Genomic DNA, 22,256 nt, shown 5'->3' on the forward strand with positions numbered 1-22,256 from the left:
CCGCACCACTTACGACCACCGCACCACTTACGACCACCGCACCACTTACGACCACCGCACCACTTACGACTGCCTTACTGTAAAAAAATATCTAACTTCGTTATATTCATTGTGCCTTTAACTATTATAAACTTATATACAAAAATATCTATCGTACGGTTAGCATCAATATATTGCCTATGTTATAAAAGTATATAATAAAATATGTTTATCTTAAAGCTAGCATTAATGTTTATATAATATAATAATTGCTTACTTTTAAATAGCTTTCTCCTCGCCGCGGGAGCGGAGCAAGACACACACACACCTCCTCCGACGAGCGCTGAGCGCCAACTGGTTTTGAAAGCCAAATTTCTACAGCAATAAACGCTCACAGCCTCATACTACAGCAATCTTTGTGAGGATTGAATCCTTTATATATCAACGGTGATGAATATTGAAGGCATTGATTATGTATACTTCATAGAATTTGGTTTATGTGTTATTAATTTTATGTACTTCGTTATCTATTATAAATATTCACAAGTGTATTTGTGTGTTCGTACGTCTGACGCTGTATTTTTAAATGATATAACCGATGATTATTTAATAATTTAACGAATATTAGAATTACCAGGGGTCTACTTTCGTATTAATTAATAATCGATATTTAGCTTACACGACGTGAGAATCGATTTTTTTATTCATTCCCAATTATTTACAGTAAATGCTCAACTTATTTTACAGCTGTTTCTATGTTTGCGCTTTCATCGATTTCTTTGAATTTTTCTACTAAGCCCTCGTATGTCTCCACCTTTTTTGCCACTGTTACTATAGTCCTTGAATTTTACTTGCCAAATGCAAGAAAAACTTTCGTATAGAAAAGCAATAAATTCCCGAGAACATTACCGAAGGTCCGCCATGGTCGCCAGAATCATTGAAACTGAGCACAAATCGAATCGAAAAACTGTGCTACCGTCCACACGTTCCGACTTGTCTGCGCAGTTCATCGAAATCTATGCTCGGTAGCTCAGATTTCGATGGAACTGCGCAGTTTTCCCGCCGGCTCCAAAACTGCGCAGTTTTCCCGTCCACACGCAACGTTTTGTCTGCAACGATTAGAACTGCGCAGACAAATCGTTGTGTAAAACTGAGCGTGTGGACCGGGCTTAACACTACAACAATCTTTGTGATGATTGAATCCTTTATATATCAACGGTGATGAATATTGAAGGCGTTGTTTATGTATAATATATTTCATAGAATTTAGGTTTATTAGTAATTAATTTTATATACTTCGTTTTCTAATGTAAATATTCACAAGTGTGTTTGTGTGTTCGTACGTCTGGCGCCCTATTTTTAAAGGATATAACCGAGGGTTATTTAATAATTAGACGAATATTAGAACTAACGTATTAGAAGAGGTTTACTTTCGTATTAACTAATAATCGATATTTCGCCAACACTACATAGTTCCTAACACTAATGATAAAGGAACTATTCATTATGTCGTGCTCAACATTACAGACACTATGCACTCAAAGAAATAGGCGGGACTTTGTCCTAAATTCAACGCAGTTCTTATCCTTTAGTGTTTCTTGATTCAGATTAGCTTGACAACAAAAAAGTATATCGGTCGCACGGTGGATAAAAAAGTTTCAACTATTTGGACAAAAAATTCCACTCATTTGCCTACGTGTAGCAAACATGGCTATAAGTTAAGTTTCTGCATTCAACGAAATTCAATTTTTTATTAAAATATCAAAAAATAATTTTGGGTAAAGTTCAGAAACGTTCTAGAACACCCATGGTAATAAGTGGGTCACGGTGACTCAACCAGGGTGAATAAAAAACCGAAACATCATATCACTTTTATTGAACATGTCCTGGCTTACAAGTGAGTCAAGAATGACTCATATTTACGCACCGATTTATTCAACTATCAACTGTACAACTGTGCATAATATCTACCAAATACACATAAATAATATATAATTTTTTGGCAAAGAATAATTATTAAATAAATACAATGATTTTTTACTGAAAAAATGGAAAAATTTATTGCGAAACGGCCATTTTAATAGCACAATTGCGTATCCACGATACGAAACGGCCATTTTAACTTCGTATCACTGATACCATGGCTTCAATTTTACCAAAGAGATCGAAAAAAATAAATAAATGAAGATAAATAATGAAAAAATAAATAAATGAATAATTAAGACAAAAAATAGACAAAAATGTGAAGGTTAACTTGCATGGAGCAATCATTATGCTGTATCATTTACAACGCTAACATCGTGGCAACAATAATGATGATAATGATTGTAATACTAGTACAGGTTAAATAGCGAACAGCTGCTTAATTATATATACATTTCTACACCAGACTGTGACGGTTCGAGTCTGTAATGGGTTGAATACAACTCACTGTAGGAAATGGGTTGAATAGAATGGGTTGAATTCAACTCAATGTAAGAAATAATGGGTTGGATATAATGGGTTGAATTCAACTCACTGTAGGAAATGGGTTGGATATAATGGGTTGAATACAACTCACTGTAGGTAATAATAGGTTAAATATAATGGGTTGAACGGGTTCAATAATGGGTTGAATTCAACTCAATGTAGGAAATGGGTTGGATATAATGGGTTGAATTCAACTCGTGCACTGTAGTAATAATAGGTTAAATATAATGGGTTGAATGGGTTCAATAATGGGTTGAATTCAACTCACTGTTGGAAATAATGGGTTGAATGGGATAAATTCAACTCACTGTAGGTAATAATGGGTTGAATGTAATGGGTTGAATATAATTGGTTGAATTCAACCAACTGTAGGAAATAATGGGTTGAATTCAACTGGCTTTAGGAAATAATGCGCTTAATATAATGGGCTAAATTCAACTCACTGTGGGAAATAATGGGTTGAATAGAATGGGTTGAATTCAACTTACCAAAGAAAAAAAATATCCCGCTTGATTTTACTATCAAGACTCATGAGTTGAACCACGGGTTTGAAACTCAGTTTTACGGCTTGTGCTGTTTTACATTGTAATACGTTATTTACACACAAAGTTTAATGAGTGGTTAACGCGTGGGTTGAATTTATGAATTTAATTTTTAACAAAGCTTGAAATTTAATCAATGATGCAAAATATAGCAAATATAACCAAAAAAGTTCAAATATTTTTTTAATTAGAATGAATCAAGATTTTCTTTAATGCAACTATTGGATAAAAAAAATAAATAAAAACCCAACGTAAAAATATACAATATTTTCACAATTTATAAAATATTAAAGAATTACACATCATGAAAAATAAAGGAGCTTAAGATAAATTTAATTATTTATAATGTTCAAGATGATTTTTTTTTTGAACTTGATTTTTATGAACATATTTTCTTTCTTAGTTCATGAATAAATTTTCATGAACTGAAATAGTTTATGAAAAATATTTATATGAATAATTCATACGGTAACTCACATAATGTGAGGCAGAACATAACTCACATAATGTGAGGCAGAACATAACTCACATAATGTGAGGCAGAACGTAACTCACAACACACATGGCATTCTCCTCTTTAAGCGTCATGCGGTGTAGGCCGCGCGGTGTGGCATACATGCCATCGTCGTGGCATGCCATGCCACTTTTAGTGGCATTACGTGAGAACTGCCATCCTCTGTGAGTCTCTTGTAAGGTTTTATGAGAGTTGCTTACCACCGAATTTCTCTCAAGGGATTGCGGTGTTCTTTTTGAGTGCAGGTTTACAAAAGTGTGTCCGTCTGACCCATTTGTTGTGGTCTCCGATGATAATGGCGTTAGGAATTCTTTTTTACTCAGGTTTATTTTCTGAAGATTAAGACGGTCTCTAAATTCCTTGTATTCATCCTTCAGTAAATTCTTCAGCTCGCGCGGTATCCTTGGTTTACTAGCGTTGGTCGTAGGATAACTCGGAGGATCTGTATCGTCGGTCCCAGAACTGGTATCATCGTCCCGGACTTCGTGGTCATGGTCCCGGACTTCGGCATCATAGGCCCGGACTTCGGCATCATGGTCCCGGACTTCGGCATCATGGTCCCGGACTTCGTGGTCATGGACCCGAACCTGTACCGTCCCGAACTGTCCACTGTATCCTTTTCTGTCCGGGACCTTATCTTCATCGTCCCGGACTTCGACCACATCGGCCCGGACTCGGGCCTCATCATCATAGTTAATATCTCTTTTCTTCGGTCTCAACGCCATTATTTTCGTTAAATTTCCAGTCTCATCGTCCTCGACCTTGTCCATTGTATGCTTTTTCCTCGTCGTCAAAGCTAAATTTTCCCAGGACTCTTCGTCCTCGGAGCTGGACGAGGGCGCGAGACGAGTGACCACGTCTATAGGATGGAACCCATGAGCCTTAAACTCCTTACACTCGTCCTTGATCAAGTTCCGCACTTCGTTGGGAATACGTTTTGGTTTATAGTTTGTCTTCTTTTTCTGAGAGTCCTTCATTGTTTTGGAAATATCTTCGTCGGAGTCTGAGTCGCTGTAACTTGAACTGTCCGAATCGCTCGTCAAGATCCTTCTATCCTTCACCGGACGGTGGTTTCTTTCGGTGGAGGCATGTGATCTATTACTTATAACACGAGATCTATTAATGATTACATCAGATTTCTTACTTGTTACATCGGATTTAATATTAGAAAAATAAGACCGATCCCGAACAGACTCCGGGATCGGTCGCGGCACCGAAAAATCATTCTCCCGGGAACCGAAACGTCGTGTCTTGGTCTTTCTCCCAAAAGACTTTTCAGTTTCACTCTGATCACCTTCCTCAGTGTCCGTCTCATAGCCATCCATGCTGTCATCATCACTAGCGCGGTGCGAAGTCACGGTCCCAATTTTCGACTCGGGACATTTTCCGGTTCTGGACGACAGACCGGATCCAGTCCCAGTTTTCGACCCGGCACGGTCTGCGGGCAGCCCATCCCCTACCTGGGCCACCACATCAACGGGATGAAAGCCAGACTGCCGGAATTCCTTCCACTCATCAGATATCAAATTTTTCAGCTCATGAGGCAGACGTTTCCGCTTTCCGGTCTTCATAGACGCACTACCAGGGACCACAGCTTTATTATCTGCACCGCTGTGGTCCGACGCAGTGGTTCCTAGCACGCCGCTGTGGTCCGAAGCAGTGGCTTCTAGCACGCCACTGTGGTCCGAAGCAGTGGTTCCTAGCACGCCGCTGTGGCCCGACGCAGTGGCTTTTCGTTTCCACAACCAAGAAGGACGAGTTCGTTTAAAAGCAACTTGACGTTTGAACGGCGAAGCACTGGATGAGCTAGAAGAGGTATTAGAGGAGGTATTAAATGAGCTATTCTCTGTATTGCTGGCTTGAGAATTGCAGGAATTTTCAGGAGACAGCTCGGTCCTGGTCCCAGTTGTCGACTCGGGACGGTCTTCGGACAGCCCGTCCCCTACCTGGGCCACCACCACATCAACGGGATGAAAGCCCGACTGCCGGAATTCTTTAAACTCATCAGATATCAAGTTCTTCAGCTCCTGAGGCAGACGTTTCCGCTTTCCGGTCTTTTTAGAAGCACTATCGGGAACCGCAGATCCGCAAAGTCGGTCCACATCTGCTTTGCGCGGTTGACCCCTTGGACTAGGCGAAGAACCTTGATTGTCGGAGCCTGAATTTTGAAAACCGGCACCTGGATAGTGAGAACCGGAGCCTGGATAGTGAGAACCGGCGCCTAAATAGTGAGAACCGGTGCTTGAATAGTGAGAATTGCCCTCGGCATTGCACTTTGATGGTGAAGAGAATCTACCATCATGAGTCGGTCTCCGCAGCTTCCATTTGGGGCTAATATCAACCGCAGTGTCGGGGGATTGGATTGATCTGCCATTAGAAATGGCATCCCCAGGACCATCAAAAATCCTAGAAACCATTCCCCCAGGTTCAAGGATTATTTGAAATGGGGAACTGCATCGCGGGGATTCAGAACCTGGGACAGAGCTTGTGGTCCACGTGATGGGAGGTTCTTGGTCCACGTGTTTCTTTGTCCTCCTCCTGAGGGAGTCCATAATGCTGGGGGACTTCGGGGACCTCGAGGTGTTTGGTGCTTTGGAAAAGTCGCTTTTTTCTCGTCCTGGGCTGGATAAAAAACGGCCGCCTTCATCCCGCCCAGGCCTGGATAAAAAAGCCCCGTCTCTATCCCGCCCAGGGCTAGATAAAAAACGGCCGTCTCTATCCCGTCTATAACCGTTTTCCACAACGTTATCACCGTTTTCTACGAGGTTATCACCGTTTTCCACGGCGTTATTACCGTTTTCCACAACGTTAACACTATCCCAAAGGCGCGGACAGTTTAGTTGCACTGAACAGGCGAACGCCTCTCCTAAGGCGCCGTTGGTCAAGTTCGTAATTATTGATTCAGTTAACTTAAGTGAAAGTTCATCGACGCAACTTTCATTAGAGCTGGAATTCTTATTTGTTGCTGTAGAATTAATATTTTGTTCGGTTTGAGTGGGAAATTTTGTTGAATTTTCAACATTGTCTGAACCTGTTTGTTCTTTTTGACACGAAGAAGAATCAACATATAATGATTTTCCCATACCTGTTCTTTCATCTTTATTTGCCTGCAAGAGTTTTCTTTCAAGATTCAAACGAAGTTTATGATTTTGAGAATGTTTTAACCGTTTAATTCCTTTATTTTGGTGACGGGAAGAAAGTTTGTGGAAAGTTTTACGCGTGATGCGGCCAGGGACAGGAGGGTTAAGAGTTAGCAGCGCATGTAGGTTGCCAAGTTCTTTACACTCGTCGGACAAACAGGCTCTTATAGCACAACGATTTCTTTTTCTTCTTTTAATAGGCGGCACTGAATTGTTATCATCCAAATCACTCCAATGATCGTTATCATCCAAATCACTCCAATGATCGGACCCTGACTGGCCGCCATCATCGGAGATTTCTACATCATCTTCATCATCCGTTTCGTCATTTTGAATCGATGCAGATGTTGGCTTTGAATGACCCACGTCATCGTTATCAACTTTATTCTCTTTTCCTCTCGTCATGATCCCATTTTCTTTGCCCTTTCCCCTCACTTCTGCAGCTCTAGGCTCATTCAAAGGCCCCGGTCCCGGCATTTCAGACCCATTATCGTTATCCTTCAACGCATCACTGGAGAAAAATTTATCCTTGAGATAACTAACACTCCTGCTGATTACGGAGGATAGCAAGACGGTTACATCTGTACCGTAAATCGTTCGTTTATGTGCAGCAGTTTGGTCGTCGTTCAAAGGTTTACCAAAAGCTTGGTCCTCCGCCACAGCGTTCGAGGTGACCGGTCCATCAGGGGGCGACGCTCCCAGTCGGTCACAGCTGTCGTCTTCGTAGGGCGTCGCGTCTACGTTGGAATCCCGAAAAATTTGATCATCGGAGAATTCGCTTACAACTGGGGAAAGTTCGCTGGGGAAAGTTGCAGTTTTGTTGGGGAAAGCTACTCTTTTGCTAGGGTTTGGGGAAAAATTGCTGGTCTGGGGAGAAATTTCGCTGGGGAAAGTTACAGTTTGGGGGGCAGATGCGTTCGACTTCAGGCATCCGTTTACCATAGTTCCGCTTTTTGCGTGGATTCCGGACACATCTGTCTTAGGTCTACCTCCGGAGTGAGTGAGGGGAGTGAGCCTCACAATCGGGGATACGGACAGCTGGGGATTGCCAACTGGGGATGAAGGCGAAGAAACTTCTTTTCCTGACACAACACTGCTAGGATTCGGAACGAAGTTTGAAGAATTCTTCGAATTTTGAAGATAACATTCCCTGCATTCACTTGAATTATCAAGGTCCCTAGATTTCTTGCCACTTCTGAGGCTTTTAAATTGTTGTTCGTGATCTAAATTCTCTTTTACGCGACGTTTTGCCGCACACTCTCGAGTCTCGCCGTTTTTGTGGCAGTTTTTGTCAGTTTTCAAAGTGCAGTTTTTAGAATGAAGCGTATTTTCTTCAAGTTCTCGTTCACTATCGTATCCTGAGAGCAATTTTGTCCTCGCTTTCTTGTTCTCGAGTATCCTTCGCTCGTCCCAGTCATAGGACTTGCTAGGACAACAGTCGTAGGAGTTAGGACAAGACCTGCGACTCAATGAGTTGTTGTTGGACAAAGAGGACACCACACAGGGAACTGAGGTGGTCTTTATGCCAGACACGACGCCTTTGTTGTACCCGCTTTTATTAGCTAAAGATGAAGCAACAAGAAAGCGTTCTTCTTCCTCAGTAACCACCGTGTAAACGGGACTAGTGGGTCGTACAGACACACTATTTGGAAACCGGATCCCGGATGAACTCGAGTCCCTTGGATATGGGGACTGGAGATTTGGTTTGCCATTGATCATTTTATCTGAAGAATTTAAAGTCAACGACGCATTGTTGTTGAACAAGCATGATTTGTACGAGCGAGTGTTGAACAGGAACTTTACCATTCATCCTGCAACGTTTTCTTGTTTTCCTCAAGAGGTCATCGTTAGAAAACGTCCCATTTTCATGACTTCCTCTAGTAGATTTTCTTGATGAAATGTCATCATTAAAAGACGTCCCATTTTGATAGCTTCCTCTAGTAGGTTTTCTTGATGAAATGTCAGGTTTGTTCGTTGTTTTAGAGGATGAAGCATTATTAATATTAGAAATTGAACTCGAGACAGCGCCTTTCGTTGGTCTTTCGCCATTGGTCACACGTGCAGCAGTTGCTGGCCCGGAACTGCGGGAAACATGATCTCCTTTTGACAGGTTAGCAGGAGACTGTGACCAATGGCTACGCTCGTTTTTTGACGCCACTTCTTTATTTAAATGAGTGTTGTTAGACGGAGCGTTTAAAGGTAAACGAGGATTGAAAGGCACCGAGTTATTCCTTATAACATCACCACTGTTGTTGGTCGTTAGTAATCTATTATCAGAGAGAGAATTCCTAGAGGTTGTTAGTTCAGAACCAAACTTGGACGAATCATGGACCGAAGGATGCTCGATTGATAAAGGATCCTTAATTCGCTTCCGGGATTTACATTCAACCTCGTCATCACTTGAGAGATCAATCACGTCTATTATTGACATGCCATTATCGTGATGAATAGGGTCTGGGAGACCGACGGTTGAACTGCCGGCAGGGTTGAAAGAAACGGTTGAACCACCGGCAGGGTTGGAAGAAACGGTTTGGTTTTGTTGCAGGTTTTGTATGTTGGAAAAAACACTTGTATTTTGCTGCAGGTTCTGTTTGATCACCTGTTGTAGTCTGGCGTTGAGGCCTTCATCGGAGAAAACTTTGGGCGTCAATTGATGGAGCGCCGCGAACTGTGGCAGCTGATGCATCGGCAGCAACGAAGTGGAAGATGAAGATGAAGGCAAAACTTGAATGTCGTTGTTGTCGCTAGGGATATCAACCTGACGGGATGTGTTGGCAGGAAGTGTTTTGTTCCAGGATAAAGGAAAACGATATTTCCGACGACTTTTAGGTCCTGGTCTATGAACAAAAGGGGTTCTAAGGACCGGTCTAGGACCTACAAGCCCCGTCGGCGGGAAAGATTTCGATTTTGAAGCCAAACTCTGGTCATCTCGGCTGGTTTCAGGTCGAACTTGAGAAGACTGAACCAGAGACTGTGTTGAACCTAGAGGCCTAGCAGGCTTGAAATGTTGTGGGGGTGTCCCTGGAGATGAAGAGGACCTCTGCAACAACAAACTCTGACGCTGGTGTTCCCGAAGAAGTTGCAGCTGATGTCGCTGTAGGACCGTACGACCGGCGCCGCCGTTTGCAAGGACCGAACTCACTTCGGGGTGCGTTACCCTGGGTATACTGGGCGGCAGGGAGGTGAGTCGTATCATTTCCGACGCGTTACTCAAGACTTTACCGTGGTTCAGCACTAAATTCATCATCAGATCTGAGACTCCGATATTATAAGCAACTTGTTGAAGAATGCCGTATTTAATCAGCAACGCGTTCTGCTGCTGTGGAGTCGGTTGCGAGGTACCGTATTCCTCTTCGGCTTTTGAACGGAAGTTGTTGTTATTGATAGCCTCCTTCAGGAGCTGAACAAGACGTCCTGTAGGAGAGAACAGCTTCTGCAGGGTAAGAGCTATCACGTTATCTGGGACTTGCCCTCCAGCGATAACATGCTCCATGAAACCGGGGGCAATGGCCCAGTTACAATTCCCGGTCACGATTTGCATGACTTGGCTGAAGGGAATGGAACTTCCACTTAGAGTTCTACTTGCCGGCATCATACCACTTGCTCCATAGGGCATCACAGTTCCAGACACAACACGGTTAGTTTCACCGGGATCATGGTTCGAACCACCACCGAGACCCAGACTCGATCCACCCCCGATAAACTGGTTCATGAAGGCGCCCTCATCTCCGGTCAGGTCTATGTACATGGCCGGTCTTTGGTGTCCCCCCAGCCGCGAGTACCGGTCTATGACCCGTTTAGGGACCCTCTTTAGGACCACTTTGGGGGGCCGCAGCTGGTGCAGGAGGGTCCGAGCCCGAGCATCGAGACCGGTCTCAATGGTGAGCCATCTGTCACATCTCTGGGCCTTGTTGAAGCTGTAGGAGTGGGTCCAGGGCAGCTTAGGACTGCGGTACACTGTGACCCAGCGGGCCAGCCCTCGGTTCCTGTAGGATATGTAGGATGTCAGGGGGCTTGTTTACTACGTGGCCACTAATTTGTGGCCAATGTGTGTTTGCTGTATGAAACTGGGAACTGATTTGTGTTTGATGTGTGTTTGCTGCCCGAGTGTTTACTGTGTGTTTGCTGCCCGAGTGTTTACTGTGTGTTTGCTGAGATAGTTTCTTAGCAATGTCAACAACTTATGATATATAATGTAATCCCTGCTAATTATTAAATATATAGGTCTAATATTCTCAGTAATATATTATCGTATATAGAAGCATTATATATTATTATATAATAAGATATACATTGAGCATAATACATTATTATATTATACATGCGTAACACACCAGCCAAAAGGAGACGGGAAATCGACTTTATACATTATTATATAATACACATTTATTAAATAACCATTAGTATAGCAATATATCATCATATATAAAGCATTATATTATATATTATAATATACCTGCCGAGCGGAGAGGAGAAGTCGACGCTGTCGCACCTGAAGGCGCTGCTCCTGGCCACCTTCCTGACATGGGGGGGCGGCGCCCCCCACACCGCCCCCCGCACCCCCTTACCCCCCGACACCTTAGTGGGGGAGCTGTGGGGGGCACGGCCCGTGTGGGGGGCGGGGGTCAGCCCCAGCGCGTGCAGCCGGGCCACCTGTACAATAATTACCTTAATAAAATAATTTAATATCATTTTAAAACTTAAATTCCTTATGGAATTTCGCAATTTTAAGTAATTGAAGTAATTCAATAGAATTTTCAAATTTAAACTCCTTGAATTACTTTAAAAGTTTTTAATAGTTAATATAAGAAAACTAAAATAAAATAATTGATTATATTAAGGGGAGCGTCCACCAAAAATTTTTGATTTTGGCTTTCCCGGTTTTTAGTCTCATCTTAAAGCTAACATTCTGCTCTTTCCAACGGTACCAAAATCATCTCTGTACGTTGATTTATGCGTTCACGACAGATCATGAAAAGGAGGGGGGTGGGGAGTTCTTTGACAAATAGAATAGGAGGAAATTAGCTGCCGAGCACTTTAAATAGAGTGTCTGCTTCAGCTGCAGCTCAGTTACCCGCCTGGCGTCGTATGAGGAGGTGTGCATGCAGTCGCTCCCACCATCCTTGACTGGAATCAAGCTCCAGTAACGTTTAGTTTCGTATCCTTGCTACATTGAGTGCCTATTCCGATGCGCGCGGGACTTTGACGGGCTCTACTGAAAAGTTAACTTATTGTCACTGCAAACCTATCTCCTCCTAGAGTTTTTAAGCTACAACAATGAGACATATACCATTCGATGCGCAACAAAATTATCTAGAACGTAACACGTGTCTTTTTCTAATTTCGTTATAGTTTGAATTTTATTCCGCAAAAGGGGGGTGGCGGGGGGAAAAATCGAAAAATTTTCGAAAAATTTACGAAAAATGCTCCCACACCCACAAAAATGAGAAATCCTAAAAACCCTCGTGTTGCGTTTTAGATATGGTCTTTACGCATCGAATGATATGTGTCTCAATGTTGTAGCTCTGTCTCTTATACACATCTAGATGTGTATAAGAGACAGACCATGGGGTGCTCTTCAGAAAATTAAGACTGCTGGGAGTCGGAGGTGAATTGCTGGCATGGATCCACAGCTTCCTAACAGAAAGACTACAAGCTGTAGTTGTTGGAGGCTCGAGATCGAGCGTGGCTAGGGTGAAGAGTGGAGTACCACAGGGAACGGTACTCGGCCCAATCCTCTCCCTCATGTTGTTGTTGTTCGCCCTCTCCGTCCCGCGACAAGTGCGGGACGGGGCCTACACCCATTCCTGTGGCCAGCCCAGCCTCTCTCCCCAGCGCGCTAACAGCCCTGCCGCCTCGATGGGAGAGCTCCACAAAACCAGGGGCGACAAGGGCGTGACCAGCTCCGAGCAGCCGAACAGGTGGTTGGTGCTGTGTTCATTTTAGTGACTTTTGTGACAGAGTGGACAAATAGGGGACGGATGTGTGACTGGATCTATCTTGTGTAGGTATTGGTGTGGTAGGAGGGACTTGTTTGTACGGAGTTGTGCTAGTGTGTGTGTCTGGGTAATTGGGTTTCTGAAGAGTCTATGGCTGGTGCTGGTGCCGAAAGTACAGCATTGTTTGGCAGATTGTCTATGTAGTTAGTTGTGATTGTAGTGTGTATTTGTTTCTTGCGCCTGTTTAGTGTTTCTGTTGTGGCTTGATCTGGTTCTATGGGTATGTTAGTGGTGTAGTTTCTGTCGCGTTGCAGCGCGGCGAAATTCCTCGAGAGCTGGATATGGGGGCTTCCACCTCTGAATGACATGCGTCGTCGTTCCGAGAGCAGCTCTCGCCTCCCACTTTGTATCCAGACTTCGGCTTAACTGTTACACATTTATTTGTCATGGTTCTTAGTTTGTCAAACCTAAGTCAGTTTTGGTTGTCATTATAAACATTCCTGTGACAATAATTATCCTGTATTAATTGTACTAGTTTGCGATAATAATTATCCTGTATTAATTGTACTAGTTTGCGATTTTTCATTTTCTCGATAATTTTCAGACTTGAAGTGTTAATTGAATTGCTTTTGAATTTGTCGGTGAAGGCACCCTTCGCACCATCAGTAAGTTTTTTTTCTATCGTCATTTGATCCGTTGGAACGTGTCAATTTATTCGTTAATTCTATTTTGTTTGAGAAACTGAAAAGATTGAAACAATGAGTGTGAAGTGGGTGGGTCGGTGCTTGAGCTTTTAGTCTGAGTTGGGATGCATGAAGTCTGAGGTGCTGGTCTATTGGAAGCGTTTTTGTTTCTGTGTGTAGGTGGCTTTGGTTAGTATCAGCTGTACAACCTGTTGCAATGCGGAGTGCTTTGTTTTGGATTGTTTGTAGTTTATTTGTGTGAGTTTGTGCTAGGCTGGGACCCCAGATGGTTCTGCCGTATTCTAAGATAGGTTGTGTTATAGTTTTGTAGGTTGTGATTAGGACTTCTTTTTGTTTTCCCCAGTTTGTTGATGTGAAAGATTTTAGAATTTTATATTTTAGTTGCTTTGTCACGTGTATCATGGATGTGGGTATTGAAGTTTAGTTTTGGGTCGAATGTGATTCTTAGTATTTTTGGGTGTGTGATGGTGGGAACTGTGGTAATGTCTATGGTAAGGTTTAGTGTTTTCCTGTACTCAGCAGGGTCAGGTGTAAATAGTGTGGCTGTACTTTTGGATGCGTTTAGTTGGAGGTTGTTTCTGATAGTCCAGTCGTGTATCTGTTGTAGAAATGGTTGTATATGTTGTTCCGTAATTTTGTAATTGTGGTGTGATGAGAAGATGGTAATGTCGTCGTAATATGTACATTTGTGGGGGGAGTGGGGAGGCCTGAGGTGTATATGTTGAATAGAGTGGGTGAAAGGACGCCCCCTTGTGGGACGCCTGTTTTGAAATTCTGCTGTTTGGAAGTGGTGTTATCGAAAAGTGTGTAGCCTTTTCTTCCTTTTATGTAATTGGATATGTATTTCGTTAATGTTGGTGGAATTTGTATCTTTGAGACATATCTAGTGCTATTGTATGGAATTTGTATCTTTGAGACATGTCTATTTGCTTTGGATATGTCTAGTGCTATTGTAATGGTTCGTGAAGGTGGTTGCTTCTGATTGAATCCGCAGGTAATATGTTGGGTAATTGAGTGAAGGGCTGTGATTGTGGAGTGATTTCCCTTGAAACCGTGTTGGTGAGCTATTTGTGGAATGAGAGATTGAATGATGTTGAGTATGATTTTTTCTAATGTTTTGGAGATTGGACTGAGGAGTGATATTGGTCTGTAAGAAGAACCTATGGATGTGTCTTTGTTGGGTTTGGGTATGGGTATGATCTTGGCTAATTTCCATGTGTGTGGGATGATGTTTTTGTTTATTGATATGTTGTATATTTTGGTAAGGTATGATATTGCGTTGTGTCCAAGGTGTTTTGGGTGTTGAGTGTTAATGTCATCAGGGCCTGTGGATTTGTTGTTCTTACTATTTTTAATTGCAGAGATGGTCTTATCTGTTGTGATGGTCATCTGATCTTTGAATAAGTTTTTTGATTTTTCAATTTTTCTGTTTGTCTATTTTTCTGTAGTGAGGGCAGGTTTGATGTTTTGTTATGTTTATGAATTGTTTGTTGAAAGATTTTGCTTTGTCTTGGGAAGTAGGTGCTATTTTATTTGGGAATCTGATGGATTTGTTTGGTTGAGTGGGAATGGTTTTGTTTGATAGTTGATGTATTGTTTTCCAGAGTATATGACTATTGTGTTTGTTGTCCCAGTGTTGCTCTAAGTGTTCTCTCCAAATGTTTGTTTTATGGTCTTGTATGGCTCTATTAATTTCTCTGTTTAACTGCGGTAGTTGCAGGTCTGTGTGATATGCGGTTCTGATTTGATTTCTTTGAGTTATGAGGGCTCTCATGTTGTCTGGAATAGGTGGTTGTTTTGTTTTTATTTTGCCTTTAGGAATGTGTTTGTCCGCTTGGATCATGATGTTTGTGAGTGTTTTGTTTGTGACGTGAATGTCGGTTGGGTCTGCTATGTTTTTTAGTGCTGATTCTATTTCAGTTGAAAAGGAGGCCCAGTCGGCTTTGTGGTAGTTAGTGTATGTTTTTGTTCGGTGTGGTAGTCAGAAGTTTGTTTTTGTTCTACAGTCTAGTTGTTGTTGTTGTGGTTCTCCGGTCTCATTTTTATAAGAGACCTCCCTCACGCAAGTACGACACCACCGACAGTGGGTCGCTCCAAAGCTGTAGGGTCGAGGTTATGTGGTGGTGTAGTCTGAGATCCTGACAGAGCGGACATTCCAGGAGAATGTGAGTGATTGTGTGGGGAGCTCTCTGACAGGATGGGCAGGTGTCTGTGTCTGCTCAGCCTATTCTGTTTGCGTATGTTTGTAGTGAAGGGTAGGTAGGTAGCCTAGGTACATACTACAGCGGTAGGTGGGTGATCAGATAACAGTCTAGTAGTATAGGTAGGTGGTCAGATAAAAGTTCTGTCAGAGCAGTCCAAGTAATGTTCTTTGCTATAGTGTCAGAGGCTGTGGAGATGTCAGGAGAGGTAGGTTGTTGATTGTTTGTGGTGGGTAGACGAGTAGGTGAATTTTGGTTGAGGATAATGTGGTTTGAATTCTGTATGCTGTCTTCTATTAGTACCATGCCTCTGTGGTAATTGTAAGGTGAGTGCCAAGTGTTGTGGTGGGTGTTAATGTCTCCTGTGATGATTGTGTTTGGTTTATTGGTGATGTGGATTAAGCATTCGGTGATGAGTTGATCTATTTGGTTGTGTAATGGATGATTGGTGTCTCTAGGGGGGATGTATCAGTTGGTTATGTAAATTGACTTATTATTGGATAAGTGGACTTGAGAGGTTTGGAGTTCTGTAGTAGCTTGGTTTATGTTAGGTGGGATTTGAATGGTGAAAGAGGTAATGTTATTTTTGATGCAAGTTAGTAGACCGCCACCATATTTGTGTGTTCTGTCTTGTCTTATAGTTGTGAAACCTGCAATTGTTGGTGTTCCTGTTGTGGGCTTGAGTTTTGTTTCTTGTACAGTGATAATGTTTACTTGATGTTGTTTGACAAGTAGGGCTAGTTCATCTATTTTGTTTGATAGCGTGTTTATGTTTATTTGGAGAACTTTCAGGGTGTTTCGGTTGGAGTTGTGGTTGGTTCTGGTTTGAAAAGTTTGGTGGAACTAATGACTGTAGTTGTTGAGTGGGTCGTTGGGGAGGTTGTGCTGAGTTGTTTTGCTGAGGTAGGTTTGATTGAATATGTGGGTTAGTGGTAATTGGAAGTGCTGTGCGAAGACTGCAGGTCCAGTTGTTGGTGTAGTCTTTTATTTTGATTGTGGTGCATTTTTATGAACCCAGTGTAATGATTGTGAATTACATCGGAAGGACGTCTGTCGGTTTGAGATTCGGCCGCTGGAGAGCAGACACACCCACACCGGTCCCGGGTTAGCTTCAACATCTCCCGATCTCAGCAGCAACACCGCCAGCAACACACGGGCATCCGTGCGCCGGCCCGGCCAAAAAACAGGCTTTGGGCCTTCCTTTCGGGAGGCGGGGATTTGGTGATTGCCGATTTGGTCCCATGAAGGAACGCACTCCAACCGCAAGCAGGCCGGCAACATTTGGAGCTACACGGCAACATTTGGAGCTACACGGCAACATTTGGAGCCTCTTTCTCATCCACATCGCCGACATAGATGTGGCAGTGAGCAACGCCACTGCATCGTCATTCGCGGACGACACCAGGATACTAATGACCATAACAGACAGGACGGACAGTGAGAGGTTGCAAGAATATGAGGACTGGGACTCTGCAATATATGACTGGGCCCTAGTGAACAACATGCAGTTCAACGGGACCAAGTTTGAGGTTCTGAGATACAGAGGTAGCGGAAGAGCTGGTATGGAGCACCGCTACCTGGCACCTGACCACTCGGAAATCGAAGAGAAGCGACTTGTTCGTGATCTAGGAATGTTGATGAACAATCAGGTCAATTTTGGTGATTACATACCGGCAATAACCGCAAGAGGTAGACGACAGATGGGGTGGATCTGGTAGACGTTCAGAACAAGAGAAGCGGAACTGATGATCACACTCTTTAGAGCCCTTGTAATACCTATCCTTGAATACTGCTGCCAGCTGTGGACCCCGTTCACACTCGGCGAATTATATATATACTTTTTATATATATATATAATACCGTACTTCTTATGAATATAAGAAGTGTCAATCATTATCAAGACACCTGCACATTGACGAGGCAGTAATTATTAATCAATTAGTAACTTAATTAATTATTAATCAGACCTGCACATCAGCGAGGCAGTAATTAATTAGTAATTAATTAAGGCACCTGTACGACGGCGAGGCAGTAATCAATAATCAATTAGTAACTTAATTAAGTCTTAATCAAGGTAGTACCTGTACGTCAGCAAGGCAGGTGTACTCCTGGTCGCAGCGGTCGCATAGGAAGACGTCCTGCACCTCCCCCCGCACCATGGCGCCCCCTGACCCCCGCCGCGGCAACAGCTGTGGTCTGGGGGGGTTAATGAGGAGGTTAATGTGGGGTAATGGGGGGATTAATTAATTAATTAAATTAATGCCACATTATTTTAAATAAGTAAGTTAATGTGGGAAAGTTAATGGGGGAGGGGGTACCGTAATGAGTGATTAATAATGGGTAGTGAGGAAGGTTAATAGGAAGTGTGTGATGGGGGGATTAATAAGGGATAAATGGGGGACAAGTTCGACTGATAGATCCTATCTTTGTTCCATCATTATCATGCCGATTTCTATGGAAGATTATAAATAATTATTGCCAATATGATACGATATATAACATTAAACATTGATAAATAAAATAACTTAATGTAATTTCTATTATTTTTCAGTATTTTGCCACTGAATCTTTCACGTCGTATTTCTAATCCACAGTATAATAGTAAAGTTTAATATAATAATGATAATAAAAGCTTGCCTGTTGGTGACGGGGTTGACAGAGAGTGGCTTGACAGGCGAGCTGTTGCCGGCCATCAGCTTCTCGTACTCCTGTCAAGACGTCAACTTGTCATGTCAACCCTCACAACCCACACCACCCTCACAACACACACCACCCTCACAACCCACACCACCCTCACAACCCACACCACCCTCACAACCCACACCACCCTCACAACCCACACCACCCTCACAACCCACACCACCCTCACAACCCACCACCCTCACAACCCACCACCCTCACAACCCACCACCCTCACAACCCACCACCCTCACAACCCACCACCCTCACAACCCACCACCCTCACAACCCACCACCCTCACAACCCACCACCCTCACAACCCACCACCCTCACAACCCACCACCCTCACAACCCACCACCCTCACAACCCACCACCCTCACAACCCACCCTGTTCTCGTTCCTGAAGGTGACCAGCAGCTTCCCGGTGTCGGTGTGGTGCATTGCAGTCGTGCCGTCCCTGCACAATTATTATTGTTATTATTGTCATTATTATTATCGAAAGAATTACTATTATTAATTAGTATAGTTAGTATTACTATTATAATTTTTATTATTAATTATTAGTATCAATAATATCATTATTATTAAAATAACTATCATCATATATATTAAGGGGAGCATGTCGGTCAAAATTCTGGATTTTGGCTTTTCCGGTTTTTAGTTTCATCTTAAAGCTGACATTCTGAACTATCCAACGGTACCAAAACCGTCTCTGTACGTTGATTTATGCGTTCCCTAGAGATTCCGCAAGGGAGGGAGGTGGCAGAGTTCTTGAACAAATTAGATCGGGGAAATTTAACTGCGTCGCACATAAATAGAGTGGCTGGTGGAGCATGGGCTCAGTTACCCTCCTGTCGTCGCACGGGGTCGTGTAGTAGCAGTTGCTCCCACCATCCTTGACTGGTACAAGCTCCAGTTACGTTTAATTTCGTATCCTTGATACATTGAGTGGCTATTCGGATGCGCGCGGGATTTTGTCACGCCCTCCTGAACATTCACACTTTTTGTCACGGCAAATACATCTCCTCCTAGAGTTTTGAAGCTACAGCGATGAGAGATACACCATTCGATTCATAATGAAAAGATCTAGCGATTGTCGAGCCGTGTGAGTTCAAAGCCGTCATTGATTGGCTGACGGAGTTAAATTTATTACTATTTCGTGGCCCGACAATCGCTAGATAAGGTCTTTACGCATCGAATGATACCTGTCTCGATGTTGTAGCACGATATTTGTAGGAGGAGATGCATTTTCTAAAGTACCCCTTTTGGCCGTTTTCTATGAATTTCACGTTTTCTTTCATTTTTTTCGAAAAATTCACATGAACAAAATAGTCGTCATTTTCGATTTTACATATGTGTACCAAGTTTGGAGATGATCCTTCCCTGAATATAGAAAATAGATTTTGACCTACATGGTTTCCTTAACACTAGGATGACTTGACTAGGACTATAAGACTTTATTAGGACTAGGATGACTTGATTAGGATTAGGATGAGTTCATTAAGACAAGGAAGACTTCATTAACACTAGGATGACTTGATTAGGACTATAAGAATTTATTAGGACTAGGAAGACTTCATTAATTAACACTAGGGTGACTTGATTAGACTAGGACGAGTTCATTAAGACAAGGAAGACTTCATTAACACTAGGATGACTTGATTAATACTAGGACGACTTGATNAGCCATGCCCACCTGTTAAAATTATTGTTATTATTATTTATTTTTAGTATTATTATTATTAAAATACTCATCATTAAAATTATCATCGTTTACAATATTAATTAAATAATAACATATAATAATAATATTGTTATCAAGATTGTTATGAGCCAACCTGTTATCAGTGAACCTGTAGCCGGTAGCAGGCCGGTGCTGCACCAGCGACCTGCAGAACTGCAGCAGAAACTCGCAGCCGTGGTACTGGTAGCAGCGCTCCACTAGTCGTTGCTGCGGACATGGTACCGCTTAGTGGGGTGAGTGTCACCTAATGTGCTGCTTAGTGGGGTGAGTGTCAGGTGTTTGGGACAATGTACCACTTAGTGGGGTGAGTGTCAGGTGGTGGGGACAATGTACCACTTAGTGGGGTGAGTGTCAGGTGGTGGGGACAATGTACCGCTTAGTGGGGTGAGTGTCAGGTGGTGGGGACAATGACCCGCTTAGTGGGGTGAGTGTGAAATATTGTCCTTGTATTTCTCAGAGTATTAATTAATAATAAGAGTATTAATTAATTAAGAGTATTTATTAAATAATAAGGGTAGGTATTAATTAAAGGAATTATTGTTGTGTGTGGCAGTCAAACTTTGTAATATGAACCAAATTTTTGGTTCAAGTGAACCTAGAGTGAAATTTTTGTCATAAATGAATTTTTGACATAAAACTATCTGTATAAAGTACTAAATGAATAATTGGGCTATATATATATTATCTCTATTCAAGGTATACAGAAGGGTTTTCATATTCAGAATACACAGTAGAGGTCATTATCTTCCAAATATATGGGATGAACAAAATATTCAAGTGTCACCATATTCAAGGTATACAGTAAAAATGTTCAAATTACACAGGTGAGACCACATAATTTAGAAATTACAGTGCGCATACAAGCAGCAAGTGCTTTGTTTTATCTAACTATACATATAGCAGGTTCATTATAAACTATACAGAAGTGTCATAATATCCAAACTATAAATATTAGTCAAGATATCCAAACTACACAAGACCACACAAAACATTAACAAGCAGCAAGTGTATATCTAACTAATGAGTGTATATTTAGCTATATATACAGATGCTATATATATTGTTACAGAAGTGTAACAATATCCAAACATAATATTGCTCAAGATATGCAAACAAGACAAGACTACACAGGACATACGAGGAGAGAGCGTGTGGAGGGGGTGGGGGTGGCGCCGGTGTGTATCCTGAAGAGGAGGCGCCGCGGCCACCAGGGCGGCCGGGGCAGCTTGTGCCACGGCACATGGAGGTCTTCCCCCACGCTGCAGTGAACCATGAACCATACGAACCGCTCCAGCTGACGCTGTCACACATGTGTGTTATTAGTACACAGAGTTATATATGGCATGAACCTCTCTAGCTGCTGATGTAACACAGATGTGTATTATACATAACTATACAAGGTACAAACACAAATGTGCTATTAGTGCACAGTTATATATGGCACGAAACTCTCCAGCTCACGCTGTGACACAAGTGTGTGTTGTATATAAATATACAAGGTATGAACCACTCCAGCTGATGCTGTCACACAAATGTGTGCTATACATGGCATGAACTGATACCGCTGTAACACAAATATGTTTAATACATAGCACGAATTGCTGCTGCTGCTGCAACACAAATGTGTTTAATAGATGGCACAAACTGCTGCTGCTGTAACACAAATGTGTGTTATAGACAATAATACAAGGTATGAACTGCTCTAGCTGCCGCTGTAACACGACACAAATGTGTTATATACATGGCACAAACTGCTGCTGCTGTAACACAAATGTGTGTTATAGACAATAATACAAGGTATGAACTGCTCTAGCTGCACATGGCTCCATGTTGGCAAAGAGGAGCGGCAGGTTGGAGACCATGACTCCGTTGCTCTCTGCATCTCGGACACTGCCCACTTGCTCCCACTCCGAGGGGTCCATGATCACTAACCTTGTATCTTAACACTATTATCTTTCAAACATTGCCTATGTATTTATTATGAACCTGTGCTGAAAAACATAATATTTTTAAATTATAATCCCCTTATCATTGTATCTTTACACCTGTTATCTTTCAAACATTGCCTATTTGTTTATTATGAACCTGTGCTAAAAAAAGATATTTTTAAATTATAATCCCCTTATCATTGTATCTTTACATCTATTATCTTCAACATTATTTATTTTTATTCTTTGCTGAAAAACGTAGTATTTTTAGAGTTTTAATCTCCTAATCATTGTTTGTTTGTTTATAATGGTCAGTGCTGAAAAAATTTTCTTTTTGAAACTGTAATGTCAACCAATACCATTATTAAACATTATTTACATATTATGATTCTATGCTGAAAAAAAATGATATTTT

The 22,256-nt window shown here is 42.1% G+C and overlaps 2 protein-coding genes across 2 annotated transcripts; both read right to left on the reverse strand.

Annotated features, from left to right (window-relative positions):
• Nucleotides 1-3,464: 3,464 nt before the first annotated feature.
• LOC108671503 lies at nucleotides 3,465-8,430 on the reverse strand. Its single transcript, XM_018159056.2, has 2 exons — nucleotides 4,091-8,430; nucleotides 3,465-4,006 (listed from the first exon to the last, which is right to left on the reverse strand). The coding sequence occupies exons 1-2, from the start codon at nucleotides 8,361-8,363 to the stop codon at nucleotides 3,516-3,518; spliced, it is 4,764 nt and encodes a 1,587-aa protein (XP_018014545.1). The 5' UTR covers nucleotides 8,364-8,430; the 3' UTR covers nucleotides 3,465-3,515.
• A 219-nt stretch (nucleotides 8,431-8,649) lies between these two features.
• On the reverse strand, nucleotides 8,650-21,835 carry LOC108671500 (the record flags this gene model as incomplete). The annotated part of the gene is given in 8 exon segments (XM_018159054.1): nucleotides 8,650-10,630; nucleotides 11,101-11,297; nucleotides 17,570-17,684; nucleotides 18,126-18,196; nucleotides 18,557-18,626; nucleotides 20,008-20,120; nucleotides 21,052-21,213; nucleotides 21,773-21,835. Coding segments are annotated over 8 exon segments (2,772 nt in total), but the record flags the coding sequence as incomplete, so codon positions are not given.
• Between the last annotated feature and the right edge of the window lie 421 nt (nucleotides 21,836-22,256).

Source organism: Hyalella azteca, unplaced genomic scaffold (genome assembly GCF_000764305.2).
Source record: "Hyalella azteca isolate HAZT.00-mixed unplaced genomic scaffold, Hazt_2.0.2 contig4284, whole genome shotgun sequence".
Classification (NCBI taxonomy): domain Eukaryota; kingdom Metazoa; phylum Arthropoda; class Malacostraca; order Amphipoda; family Hyalellidae; genus Hyalella; species Hyalella azteca.

Coding starts and splice junctions, on each gene's coding strand:
- LOC108671503 (XM_018159056.2), bottom strand. CDS start 8,363: ATGATCAATGGCAAACCAAATCTCCAGTCCCCATATCCAAGGGACTCG. Junction 4,007..4,090: donor ACAGTTCGGGACGGTACAGG/TTCGGGTCCATG, acceptor ATGATGCCGAAG/TCCGGGACCATGACCACGAA.